The sequence below is a fragment of the Fukomys damarensis genome, unplaced genomic scaffold, assembly GCF_012274545.1.
Source record: "Fukomys damarensis isolate Sample0158 unplaced genomic scaffold, DMR_v1.0_HiC HiC_scaffold_12, whole genome shotgun sequence".
Lineage (NCBI taxonomy): Eukaryota > Metazoa > Chordata > Mammalia > Rodentia > Bathyergidae > Fukomys > Fukomys damarensis.
The window spans coordinates 7,017,697-7,031,457 of record NW_022900924.1 but is presented as its reverse complement, the minus strand read 5'-3'; the positions used below and the strand labels follow the sequence as shown (position 1 = coordinate 7,031,457).

At 43.9% G+C, this 13,761-nt stretch overlaps 1 protein-coding gene and 1 pseudogene across 4 annotated transcripts in view; both read left to right on the top strand.

Moving 5' to 3' along the window:
* Positions 1-13,761, top strand: part of Cabin1 (calcineurin binding protein 1) — a 147,928-nt gene that overhangs the window by 7,331 nt on the left and 126,836 nt on the right. For all 4 annotated transcript variants that reach the window (XM_010603921.3, XM_010603917.3, XM_010603919.3 and 1 more), the window contains exons 3-7: positions 244-336; positions 3,303-3,416; positions 5,335-5,469; positions 6,400-6,580; positions 12,887-13,016. In XM_010603921.3, the coding sequence (XP_010602223.1) occupies positions 244-336; positions 3,303-3,416; positions 5,335-5,469; positions 6,400-6,580; positions 12,887-13,016 (653 nt within the window). The remainder of the gene's footprint in view (positions 1-243; positions 337-3,302; positions 3,417-5,334; positions 5,470-6,399; positions 6,581-12,886; positions 13,017-13,761) is intronic.
* On the top strand, positions 8,010-8,144 carry LOC117285800 (annotated as a pseudogene).

The window sequence follows — 13,761 nt, the reverse complement described above, 5'->3', positions numbered from 1 at the left end:
TTTTTTTTTTTTTGAGACAGGGTCTCACTGTGTAGTTGAGACTGACCTGGAACTCACTGTGTAGCCCAGGCTGGTCTCAAACTCACAGCGATCCTCCTGCCTCAACCTCCCGAGTGCTGGGATTGCCGGAGTGCGCCACCACGTCCGGCTTCCCTAGCTTTTCAAGGTAGAATAGATTGTATGCTGGAGTTGAATTATATTCACCTGAAAGCAACACTTCTTTTCCTTAAAACTCTTTTCTAGATTCGAATTGCAGCTTTAAATGCCAGCTCTACAGTTGAAGATGATCATGAAGGAAGCTTTAAAAGTCATAAAACCCAGACAAAGGAGGCTCAGGTATGTAATATAATATTTTCCTCTACAGGTAGACCTTACTTTTCATTTCTGTAGATGGAACCTCATTTTAAATGTTTTCAGACACCTGAAATTGCAATTTTATGGGGAAACTTTATTTCTTTCAGTGCTGGTAATTGAACCCAGAGTTGCAAACATGCTAGGCAAGTACTCTACCACTGCGGTACACGCCCATTGAAACTCCATTTTGAAAGATAGCTAGCTTTCCATCTCATGTTAAATCTGTTTCACTTCGGGTAAGTCATGCTGAAGAGAAATTATATCTGTTCTGTGAGTGTATTGAAAGGTCCACTTTTCTAGCTGAGGCCAGCTTTCTCTTCAGCCTATATGTGTAGGTGCCAGTGTTGGCATACCCAGATGTGAATATTTATGGTAAATGGCCCTTTAAGGTTCCATAGTGTATTGTTCTCACTGTACAGTGTACTGAAACCTTCTGAGGAGAGCTGCCGTGTCCAGGTTCTCCCTCCGGGAGAGTGGAGGAGCCAGGTCCCGTGTCAGCTTTCTAGGTTCTTGATCATTCCTCTCTATGCTGTTAACCATCTGTCTGCCTTCCTTTCACCTCCCTCTTTTTCTTTTTTTGCTCCTTCCCTCGTCCTTGCCCTACCCTTATGTAACAAGGGTTTGCTCTTGTCTTTTGTTTTCCCTGAAATAAACGTATGTCCTTTTCCTCCCTTTATGGGAGAAACTGGGACAGTTCCTGAGCCTTCTCAGAAAAAATCTAGTCAGCCCAGTACAGTGGTGCATGCTTGTAATCCCAGCTACTCAGAAGTCTAAGGTAGGCGAATCACAAGTTCAAGGCCAGCCTAGGCAATGTAATGAGACCCTGTCTAAACATTTAAAAGAAGAACCGAGGATGTAGCTTAGTAGTAGAATATGTATTGAGCATGCATAAGGCCTGATCTCCAGTACTGGGGAAGAAAACAAGGCTACTAGTTAGCTGTCCCTGGTCTTCGAGAATGTTAATGGGAACAGCCAGGCATGGTGACGCACGCCTGTAACCCCAGCACTTCGTATGCTGAAATAGAAGGATTGTGTGCGGGAGTTTGAGCCCAGCTTGGGTACAGAGTGAGTTCAAGGCCAGTCTGAACTATATATATAGCAAGACTGTGCTTTATACAACCAAAAACAAACAAAAAAAACCCCAAGAATGTTAGTGCGATAGAGTGGAATGTTGGAGGAGGTTGTCACCTTCCCCAAGCAGTGATAAGGTTAAGACAGAGAGTAGAAAGCAGTACAAAGTGGGGTGTGTAGCTCAGTGTTCGAGTGCATTCTAAGCATGTGTGAGGCCCTTGGTTCACTGTCTTGTACTAAGGAAAACAAACAAAAAAATAAAATAAAAGAAAGCAGTGGAAATGGTGTTCAAATCAAATTACTTTTACCCGTAGCACTTCTGACATCAAATGTGTGGGGTGGTTTTTCCCACCACCAACCAAAAGTCCAACTTTCCAGACACCAGCCGAGTGTGCTACAATTCAGTCAATCCTGACACTAACCTTCCTGAATCGGTGTGAGACTCCACAAGTTTAATGGCTCCGTCCAACTAGATTGTCTTTACTTGAGATGCCAGTTGAGTGCCCAGATACCCCTATGTCTGCTGGCCTGACACTAAAGTCAGATTCTTACCCCTTACCTGCTTTAGGTTTCATCGTTTGCTCATATGGCCTTGAATTACATCGATCAGTTTATTAGAAAGGATACAACCCAGGACCAGCCAAATGGAAGGGAGACATAGGACAAGGTAGAGGGACTGGTGGACTGAGTTTCCAGGTCTCTCTTGTGCGCACACTGCCCTCCTAGCACCTTGATGTGTTATTCCTCAACTCATATGCTCTCCAGACCCCATCCTTTAGTTCTGTTACACAGGCATGGTAGATTAAAACACGTGATCAACTCAGTCTCCAGCCTTTTTCCCCCACTCTGAAGGTTGGAGATGGGATGAAAGAACTGGAAGTTCCAAGCCCTTAATCATGGTTGGTTCTTCTGGTGCCAGCCCAATCCTGAAGTAATCTAGGAGACCCCTCCTATAATCCCACTAATTTAAAGCTGGTCTGATTGAAAGGGGCTTGCTTGTTATGAATAACAAAAGATACCTGACGTACACACTTAAAGGAGAAAAGGTTTGTTTTGGCTTATGATTTCAGAGGTTTCATCCATGATTGGCTGACTCCAGGGTAGAAACATGGCAGAGGACGTGAGAGAGGAAAGCTACCCATCTCATGGCAGTCAGGAAATGGAGGACAGTAGAGCCAGAGAGAGAGGAAGGGGCTGGGGCAGGATGTACCCTTTAAAGGTGTAGCCCAGGGACTTACTTCCTCCAACTGGGCCCCACCTCCTCACAGCCCACTCAGCCATGAACTCATCAGTGGCTAATCCATTGATGGGGTTAGTGCCCTCATAGTCCAGTCATGTTTCTAGGCCCCACCTTGGAATGTGGTTGCGCTGGGGATCAATCCCTCTCCATACATGAGTCTTTGGGAGACACTTCATAATTAAACCAAAGCATACCCCATAACTCAGGAAGCTCTAAGAGTTTCAGAAGGTCCACCTTACCTTAGGAACAATGGACAAAGATGAAATATGTACTTAATGCAGTGCCACACACACTGTCAACTTCTCTGATTTAATGTGTGGCTACTTTTCTGGTTTCACCCAGCGTGGGTCATTGGGCTCGTAATTTGGCATAGTCTGAATCTATGTGGCTCTTTGTTTTTGCTGGAGCTTGCCGTAGTCCCGTCTGATTCACTTGTGTCTCCGTAGAGGGTTCAGAAGGGGTTCTTCTCCCAGTGATTAGCTTCTGGCAGATTGGAAAGTTAAGAGTTTTCTCAACTATAGAGGGTGCAGCTTCTGACACTTCACATGGCGCGACTATAGCTCCCCTTATACACATTTTTGGTTTAAAAGAGGCAAACCTTTGTGTTGTGTGAAATGTCTCCTGTCTTGGTTTGCAGGAAGCAGAGGCTTTTGCCTTGTATCACAAGGCCCTGGATCTGCAGAAACATGATCGGTTTGAGGAGTCTGCCAAAGCCTATCATGAGCTCCTGGAGGCACACCTGCTGCGGGAGGTGAGGCAGCGTCCGGCCAGGCAGTATGCCATGGCGGGAAGGAGGAGGACTCTTTTGCCCAGGGACTTTGATTTCTTGGCTGGGAGTCATTGTTTCAACTCTGTGCCCCTCATTTTCCCACCTGTATGTGCTTGCTGGGGTGTTGTGAGGGTTGAATGAATTTAGTGAAGCACAAAGAGTGGTTCTTGATGCATCGTGAGTGTCTTAGTTGCTTTTTTCTTTGCTGACACCCAGAGTTATAGGAGGGAAGGTTTATTGGAGTCAACACAGTTGACTCCAAGGCAGGTGGCATTGCAGAGGGACATCAAAGAACAGTCAGGCAGAAGGCAGCAAGCAACAAGCAACAACAAACAACCCTCTTGCTGTCTCTTATCTTGTCTACCGCCTTTAAAGTAGCCTTAATCCTTGCACCCTTAATCCTAACACTGCACAGGAATCAATCCCAGCGTCACACCCCTTAGATCCGGCCACCTTTGAAGAGACCCACCTATGACTGTGTAATATAGTTTCTGTCTGAGAGAGACAGAAGGGGGACCGGAAAGTGGGTTGCCTTCCCACAGTACTTTTCAAAGATGTTTTATACAGCAGGACCATGTGGTGAGGTGGGAAAGCCAAGTTAGTTCCCAGTAAGTGCCGGTTACTTAATCTTCACAGCCACTCTGCCTAGTTGGTAGGGGTGTTCCAATTTTACAGATTAGAGAACTGAGTCTTAGTGAGGGATTGATGGTTCCAATCCATGCTTATAAGTGAATCTATGCTTACTAGAGCCAGGACTGGAGCCTATTGTTTTCTAATACCTAAAGATTGTTGAAAGTACATTTTGGCAAGTGCTATTTGAATAACAGACCATGAGCTCAGGGAATCTGTGTAAGAATGGATGGTCTTGTCTTTTCTTTTTTCCTCTCCTCCCCTCTCCTCCCCTCCCCTCCCTCTCACTTGAGCACAGTACCCTATAGCCCTATAGGCTTATGTGTCAAGCCCCACCCCTGGATGCTTTCTGTCTCTCATAAGGCAGAATGCCGAGTTCTAGTTGTCTGCAGAGAGTGCCTATCCTTTCACTCGAAGTATTTTCTTCTATTCCTAATTATATAGGTTGTCAAGATTCTTAATTGGTGGTTATAACGTGTTGGAATTAGAGACATGGGAATTGTGATCTGCCACACACTCATTGCTAGGAACTGAGTAAGGGCCCCGAGGGGGGAAAAAGAACTCATTCCATAGATTATCAAGCCAGGTGCTGGGAAGGCTTCAAGAGTGGGTCTTCCCTGTCAACCCATGGTGGAGTGGGTTGTGGAAGCTATAACTTTCTCTAATCATGTTTATAGTCCTTATGCTCTTTCAGCTTATGTTTACCTCTGATTTCAGGTTAGGAATTATTGTCCTATTGCAGGGGTCACTGAAACATTGTTAAAGTAATTTTTGTTTGGTCTTGTGAGGAATTAATAGAGTTGGGAACTCAGCCTCTAGAGGTCTAGAGAGCCTCTAATCCCAGGGGTCTCTGAGATGAAACTCTAGGTCCTACTTGTTGCCTCCAGAAAGACCCACCCTTTGTCCTCTGTCTTCAGTCCTGCAGCAGGGAGCCTCTGGCTGGGCTGCCTTGCCGATGCTGTAAATGTCACCGTCCATGCCTGAGCCCATAAGTATGCTGGTAATGGTTGATTGGGAGGTTCTTGCTGTCACTATTGATGCTCAGACTTTTGCAAACTACCTCTGGTGGTCTGGCCTTTCTTTTCTGTGTGATTGTTGCTGGAGGGGTCTTCTAAGGATAGATTCATTGCTTAACTTTCCCTTGGAGGCTGGTACTGGAGTGGCTCAAGGGCTTATGGCAAAGGCCAGCCTGGAAGCCAGGTATTCTGCAGACTGCTTCCTGAGGTTTTAGGGCCTAGGTATCACTTCTGATCATTTGTTTTGCTCACAGGCAGTTTCATCTGGTGATGAAAAAGAGGGATTGAAACACCCTGGACTGATACTGAAATATTCCACATATAAGAACCTGGCCCAGTTGGCAGCTCAGCGAGAGGATCTGGAGACAGCCATGGAGTTCTACCTGGAGGTAGGGTTTTAGTTGATGCTCAGCTCCCTCAGTGTTTTGAAAGTTGTTTGTTGGGGGGAATAAGGTTGTGCTCTTGGTAGCTAAACAGAAAAGTTTATATCAGTGCTCACCAAGTTGTAGTTCCTGAAGCCCTAGCCAGTGGTTGGTAACAGCGAGGAAACAGGCCTGGAGAGCAGGGGTGGGGTGGGGCAGGGATGCAGAGGCCTCTGTGTGAATTCTTTTTCTTCCACCCAGTGCTTTGTGACTATGGGCACCTCCAGGTCTTTATCACTGTACTGGTAATAATAAGAAAGGATAGTTGTGAAATTAAGTGAGTTGGTATGTGTACAAGTACGCAGACAGCCTAATTTCTTGCATTGGTCATAATAGTGCTGCCCTTATTTCTATATTATCATCACTGTCTCTGTGGGCATCTCTGGTGTACCAGACACAGTGGCTTTATGTGCATACTTAAACCACTTTGCAAGGAAAATGTCTTTATCCTCATTTTAGTGATGAGAGAACAGAAGCTCAAGATCATTGTGCTAATCAGTGTTGGAACAGGGATGTGAACTTAGGTCTTCTAGAATTACACTAAGATTCCATGTTTTCATTTTACTCCTTTCGCTTCTTTTACCTGTTAAATATACATGTGTTTATATTGACAGTATATCAGGAAGGTGCTCTGAGCCAAATAAATTGGTTCACGTTACTTTTTATGTGTCATTTCTTCGAGTGTTGGAAACATCTGCCTGTAAGATGACGACTTTATTAGTTACTAGGCAGTTTTGCCAGTTTGGCATTTCTCTGGATTGTTAGAGTGGCTAGGCCCATGTGTGCCCTTCTAGTCCCCACAGGTATCTGATGAGCAAGAGCTCCAGCTGATTGTGTGTGTGTGTGTGTGTGTGTGTGTGTGTGCATGCGCACACCCTCTGCTTGTGTTGCTTCCAGGCAGTAATGCTGGACTCCACGGATGTCAACCTCTGGTATAAAATTGGACATGTGGCCCTGAGGCTAATCCGGCTCCCCCTGGCTCGACATGCCTTTGAGGAAGGGCTGCAGTGCAATCCTGACCACTGGCCCTGCCTGGACAACCTCATCACTGTCCTGTATACCCTCAGTGATTATACCAGTAAGTTAGACTTGATATCTTCTTCACGTGCCTGTAGTTTTGGGGATAAGGGAGGGAGAGTGGCTTGTGTAAGCAGGAGTCAAAGTTGACATTGCTGTCAGAATGGAAATGTTTCTATATCTTTGCTTTATTTTACTTGTCTTTCTTGATTGATCAGATGCTTTGTAGTAATAAGCATATAACCGAGAACAATTTCCCCCTTTGCCTGTCTCATTTTATCCCTGCATTATTCCATCTTCTGTGTCTGAGTCAGTTTGGGCCATATAATAAAATAGACTGAATAGCTTAAGTAGTGAAACTTATTTCTCATAGTTCTGGAGGCTGGGAGGTCTAGGATCAAAATGCCAGCAGATTTGGTGTCCGGCCTCAGCCCTCTCCTTGATTTCCAGAGGGTCACATTCTTGCTGTATCCTTCCCTCTTTCCCTGACACATAGCAAGAGTATGAGGTAGACTTCATCTAAATCTAATTACTTTGCAAGGGCTCTACCTCCAAATACCATCACACTGGGGATTAGAGCTTCAATGTAAAAACTTCAGAGACAAATTCAGTCCATAGTATTCTGCCCCTAGTTCTCCCAAGATTCATGTCCTTCTCATATGCAAAATATCCTCATTCTGTCTTAGCAGCCCCTAAAGTCTTAACTCATCTTAGGATCAGCTCTACTGTGCAGAGTCTTCTCTAAATATCTAACTCATATAGGGGTGAGACTAAAGATATAATTCATCCTGAAGCAAAATCCCTCTCCATCTGTGGCTCTGTTGTACAAGGTAAATTATGTGTTTCCATGGGACAGACATAGACTAGACATTTTCTTCCACATAGGTGAAATAGAAAAGAAGGAAGGGATCATTAGATCCAGTTAACTCCAAAATTTATCAAGGCAAATTCTTTTAGACCATAAGTTTAGGAATAATTCTACTAGGTCTGATGCTCTGCCCTCCGGGCTCATTGGTGTGACAGTGTTATTCCCACAGCTCAGTGAGATGGTCCCTGTTTTTGACTTGGGTGGGCCTTTCCTCTGAGACATTGGTCTGGGATATCGTGGCCTAACTGGAGAGGTGTCTCTCACCCTTTTAAAGAATTAGCCCTGCCTCCTATTTCTGTGGTGGGAATGGTGGCTCTGATGACCTTGGAGTCATATTTTGGGTCTTCCTGTTTTTGAAGGACAGAATATTTTTACATTCCCTCCTAATTTTCTGTTCTGAGTACCAACTGGTAGTGTTTCTGCTGGTATAATCCCATCTTTATTCCTAGCTTCTGTTAATTAAATTTATAGTTCTGGCTCATATTAATCTTGTTATGGAATGGTTTTTCAGCCATACCCTGATGCTCTTTTCAGAACAAGCTTTCTCAGTTTTTGCAATATAGATAGGCTAAGAACTTTCCAAATCTTTGTCTTGGTTTCTTTTTGTTTAACAATTCCTTCCATTGCTTCTCGGCCTTTTGGCTAAGATCAAGTGTAACATTCCTTCCTCAGTTCATTTCTGTCTTATATTTTACTATGTGGTCATCCCTTGGTATCCACAAGGAATTGGTTTCAGGAAAAGGATACCAAAATCTACAGGTGCTCCAATTTTTTATATAAATTGGCTTAATATTTGCATAAAATGTATGTATACCCTCCTATATACTTTTTTCTACATAATCCATTTATTTTGTTATATAATGACTAACACATACTGGTTGCACAAATCAGTGTAGATCCTTACTATCTTTTCAGACATGCATGTGCCTTGCATCCACCCCTCTTCTACTTTTCTCCCTCCTCCCAAACTCCCTGCCCCCAGCACCCTTCTCAAGTCCTTGGTAATCTGTCTTCTACTTTAAATCCATTCTAATTCCTCTTTTACTATTATATCTTTTTTGTTTTGCCTTTACTTTTTTTTTTTTTTTTTTTGTTCTGGGGGTTTAATATTGAACTCGGGTCCTTGCGCTTTCAAGGCAGGCCACCGAACCGCTGAGCTAAATCCCCGGCCCTGTTTTGCCCTTAAATCATCTCTAGATTTTTTGTTTTGTTTTATTTTCTTGAGACAAGGTCTTGCTGTTAGTTCAAACTGACCTTGAACTCTATGTAGCTTGGTGATTCTCCAGCCTCATCCTCCCAAGTGCTAGGATTACAGGCATATACCACCAGACCCAGCTTCTCTAGATTATTTACAATACCAAACACAATGTAAATGATAAACAAATTGTTGTTAGACTGTAAGTTTTAGGGAATAAGGACAAGAAAACCATGCATTTGCAGTACAGACACAATTTTTTTCCCAAATATTCCAGTCTGTGGTTGGTTGAATCTGTCAATGCAAAACCTGTGCATATACAGGGCCAACTAAAAGCATTCAGGAGAAACACAGTTTCTTCAACGTTTTGCTTAGAAATCTCCCTAGCTAAATATCCAATTTCATAACGCTTTGCTTAGGAATCTCCATAGCTAAATACCTAATTTCATTGCTCACACATCTGATTTCCACAGAACACTAAAACAAACACAATTAAGCCAAGTGCTTTGCAGCTGTAAAATGAGGATTACTTTTTTTAAATCCAATAATATGTTCTTCATTGCCACCTGAGTCCCAGCAGAATTTCCTTAGCATCCATATTTCTACCAATATTCTGCAAATCATTATTTTTAAGAAGATGGAAGCTTTGTGTGTATCTTTTCTTTCTGAGCCTTCATCAGAATCATCTTCATGGCAATATTAGCTTTTTCTTGCATGTACCTCAAAACTCTGTCTTCTACCTGTTACCTAATTTTAAGGCTGCTTACACATTTGTGGGTATTTGTTACAATAGCACCCCACTTCTAATACCAATTTGTCTTAGATCTAGCAACTGTAACAAAATATAGATTGGGTGGTTAAACAGCAAACGTGGAAACTTTTCTTTCCTTTCTTTTAAGAAGATATATAGCCACTGGATGGAGTGAGTATGTTGAGAAGTACAAGACCTTGCTTATCCTTCCAGCCTCCAGTTCTTGTTCTCCAGAATCACTTTAAAAATCTTTCTAATGTGGGCAGGGGATTTGGCTCAATGGTGCCTTTGCCTGCCTTGCAAGTGCAAGGACCTGAGTTCCATCCTGGTACCAAAAAAACAATCTTTCTAAGAGGCAAAACATACAAGGAAGTGTACAATGAGGTCCATCAGTTTTTTTGTTTGTTGTTTTTTGGTACTGGGGATTAACTCCGGACCTTGCACTTGTGAGGCAGGCGGCAGAGCTACTGAGCTAAATCCCCAGCCCCAAGGCCCATCAGTTTGTATGCCTGAAAAACATTTGAAGATGTAAAATGTTTGTTACGTCCCAGATCCTGGCTACTGTGTCCTTTCTACTCGTTGCAATCTCCCGTGGCAACCTTGACCTCTCCTTTTTGTTACCTGAGATCAGCTTTCCCTGACCTTGAACTTCCTCTTGGTGGGTGGAGTCAGAGGCATTTCTGACTCAGACAGATAGGAGCGTGCTTCCTTTCTCGCCCTAGTGCTCTCTGCTTGTCATTCTGTTGCCATGTGCACCCATGTAGGGCACATCTGTTGCTAGGTCGTCTTTGTTGATTTGTGGTCTATTATGTGCGTCTACACAATTTAACCACTCTGCTTGGACATTTGAGTTTTTTCTAGATCTGAACTCTACCGCTGCTACAAATGTTCTCGTATAAATTCTTTGGTGGACATAGGTATTTGTTTTGTAGGTTGCTCCAGTTTTAACTACTGAGTATGAAAGTTCAGTGGGGCAACAATTTGACTTACTCTGCAGTTTAGTCTTTCCTTGGCATTGCTCCCACAGCTGAGTACCATTGTCAGGATCAGTCTTCCTTCCCCAGCCAACTGGTTTACTTCTTTGCACTCCTCTCATGGTAGTAATTATGCTTGGTAACCATTAGTCCTTGTGGGAAAAACAGGGTAGGGGGACTGTATAGGTTCTTCTGAAAAACAGAGCCAGTTGGATATATATGCATGTATAGAAAGATTTCTTATAAAGAATTGGTTCTTCCATTTATGGAAGCTGACAAGTCCACAGATCTACAGGATGAGTTGGTGAGCTAGAGTCCTAGGAGAACAATATTACAGTTCTGGTCCAAGTCCAAAGGTCTGAGAGCTAGGAGACTGGTGTAGTTCCAATCTGTAGGCTGGCAGGCCCAGGAAGAGCTGATGTTTTGGTTCTAGTGAGAAGACAAGAAAGGTCCAATGTTCCAGTTCAAAGGCAGTCAGGCAGGAATAACTCTTACTCAGGGGGAGATCAGCCTTTTTGTTCTATTCAGGCCCTCAACTGGTTGGTTGAGTCCTCTCTGCATTAGGGAGGGTAACCAGCTTTACTCCATCTACTGATTTAAATTTTAATCTCAACCAAAAAACCCAAAATAATGTTTGCCTAAAATCTGGATACCTTGTGGTCTAGTCAAATTCACACATAAAATTAACTATCCTAGAGACTAAACTGATACCTTTAGCTATCTGTAGTAGTCCCTTGAGAGTCCTGAATAGATTTTACACTAATTTAAACCAAAAAGTAAAAGTAGTGTGTTAAATTGAGGCTCACTGAGCTAGGTAAGCAGGGGTACTGTTGGGTTAAGGTCTGCTGACCCCTTCCGGTTTTCTTGAGGTTTCTCAGGCCTTCCTCTGTGGAACAGGAAGCACGGTACAGCTAACATGCGCCCCGGGAAGCAGCAGCATTGAAAGCTTCAGTGCCTCCCTGCTTTTCTCTCCGGAAGATGGCCACCCTTTGTCCCACTGTGGTCGAGGATGAAGCATATATCCCTGTTTGCCTGAGGCAGGCACCTTTTGCTGTCGGTCAGGCAGCTGACTCTGTTGCTCTGGCCCATGCTGGGACTGTGTGGACCTTTTCCTATGCACCGGTTATAGATCTTTTGCGTGTCTTAGGGTGTGGCTCCTGTTGGATGTTGTGAGCAGGCCTCCCAGCTCCTGAAGTAGTGTGCCAGGAGTGTATCATTTTCCTTCTTTCCCAGGGCTCCCATGCCCAGATCTCCACTTCTTTCCTTGTTTTGTTCCTAATCTCCAGTTCCTTCTCTTTCTGCCCTGCCCTGTACTGAGGACCTTGCTCTTGGGAGGCAGGTGCAGCGCCACTGAGCTAAATCCCTGGCCCCTTGCTTATTTTTGATAGGAGTGACTTGTAATTACCTATGTTCAGATTGAGAAGTACAGCAGGAACGATGATAGTCCCAGTGCCTAGGCAGAGTGGAGCAGGTGCTCCTTGCACTACGTCGTTTCCCATTGTGTTCACAGAACAGTTTCTGGAGACCACAGTGATACTGTTTGCCAGGGGCTGCTCCTACTTTTAAATGTGATCAGCTTTCATAACTCACATTGTACTTCCCCGAGTCTGTGCCATCCCATTTTTGTGCATTCGTTATCCTGGTACTGTTTTCACTCCTGGAGGAGCCAGCACTCCCTCAGCTTTTCCAGATCAACAGCTTGAGAAGACTCTGCTTTGCATTGACATAAATGATGTATATGTCTTAAATTGTGGGCAATGATTGTAAGACCAGTTTTTTTAAGATGTTTTTTTTTTTTTTTTTTTTTTTTGTTTGGGGATTGAACTCAGGTCCTTGTGCTTGCAAGGCAGGCGGCAGAACCACTGAGCTAAATCCCTGGCCCAAATACTTTTTTTTTGGTACCGAGGATCGAACTTGGGCCCTTGTACGTACGAGGCAGGCGGCGGAACCACTGAGCCAAATCCCCAGCCTCTAAGACCAGTTTTTAAAATGGGGAGAAAAGGAGAAAAATTGGAAAATACAGTAAACAAAAATAAAAGAAGGTAGTTATATATGTACATGTGGACTCACTTGTTTTGTCCCCTTCTTCTGTCATTTGGTGTATTGTGGCCTCTTTCTTTGATCAGTAATCCCCTTCTTGACAACCCAGTGTGTGGCTTGGCCAAATTTCACTTAACCAGGCCTCCATGGCAGAACAGAGTAGAACAGATTTTTTTGAAGAATATTTTCCAGTTAGGCAATAGCTGGTAGCTGTGAGCCCTGTAGATTTTTGCTGCAGTTCCTCTAAGTGGGTTACCTGGTTTGAGGTCCTTTAAAAAGGTTGTAAAGCTTATTCTCTGCTGGCAGTGTTTGGGTTTGTTCGCTGTGTAGTACCGTGTCTACTTTGCTTATCACGGTCTCAGAAATCTTTCCTGATTGAATTGGTTAACGTGATATCCTATAGTTATTATTATTATTGTTACTACTATTATCACACATTTCTTATTATATAGTGGGGACATTTAAAAAATGTTAATTGGCAAGACAAGAGCTTCTGAGTGTGGCCTTGGAAGGTCTAAACTGTTTTGTTTTACTGCCAGCGTGTCTGTACTTCATCTGCAAAGCATTGGAGAAGGATTGCCGGTACAGCAAAGGGCTGGTTCTCAAGGAGAAGATCTTTGAGGAGCAGCCTTGTCTCCAGAAGGACTCACTCGTGATGTTCCTCAAATGGTAAATTCTGCCTGTCCTTACATGCTTGGTGAATGTCACAGTGCACCCGATTCTCCTCTCAAGTTTTGACCTCCCAGCAGGTGGATCCTCTGAACTTTGGGGCTTCATCATCTGCCCTGTTCCTCATCGAGGTCATACTTTGACCTGCCTTGTTTATCTCAAGTATGCCTGATCTCAGCAATTCCTCCTAAAGCTGAGATGAAGCAAATGGTTACTCTTTTCTCACTGCCCAGCATCTCTGAGTGTTTGCTGGCTCTTCTCTAGATGCTTGTGACTACCTACTGTGACAAGGTGCTGCCTGCCTTGCTTCCTTTCTTTTTGCCAAGTTTTTATTTATTTTTATTTTTTATTTTTTGGCCAAGTTTTGTTTCCCATACTGTCGAAGCTCAGTATTCCAAGATCTTGGGTTGCTCCTGCCTTGCCTCCAGGACAAATCCTATGCTCAACTGCATTGCTCAAGCGGTCATTTGTATTCCGGTCCCATGGTTCTCTGCTCTCACCTCCTGCTTTTCCTTCCCGGGCTCCTTTTGTTAGAACTGCCCTCCAGCCTTGGTGGATTCCTGGACTGGCTCCATGTGTACCATCCTATCTCCTCACCTGGGCTTCTGCTGTGTACTAATCTGTTCTGCCATCTTCCCATCCTTTCACCTGTCTTGCCATTGCTGCTCCTCCACTTTCCAACTCCCGGGTGTTCCCTCTGTAGCTTTTTGAGCTCTAGTTGCCCTCCTCAGCCCCAGCTAAGGCA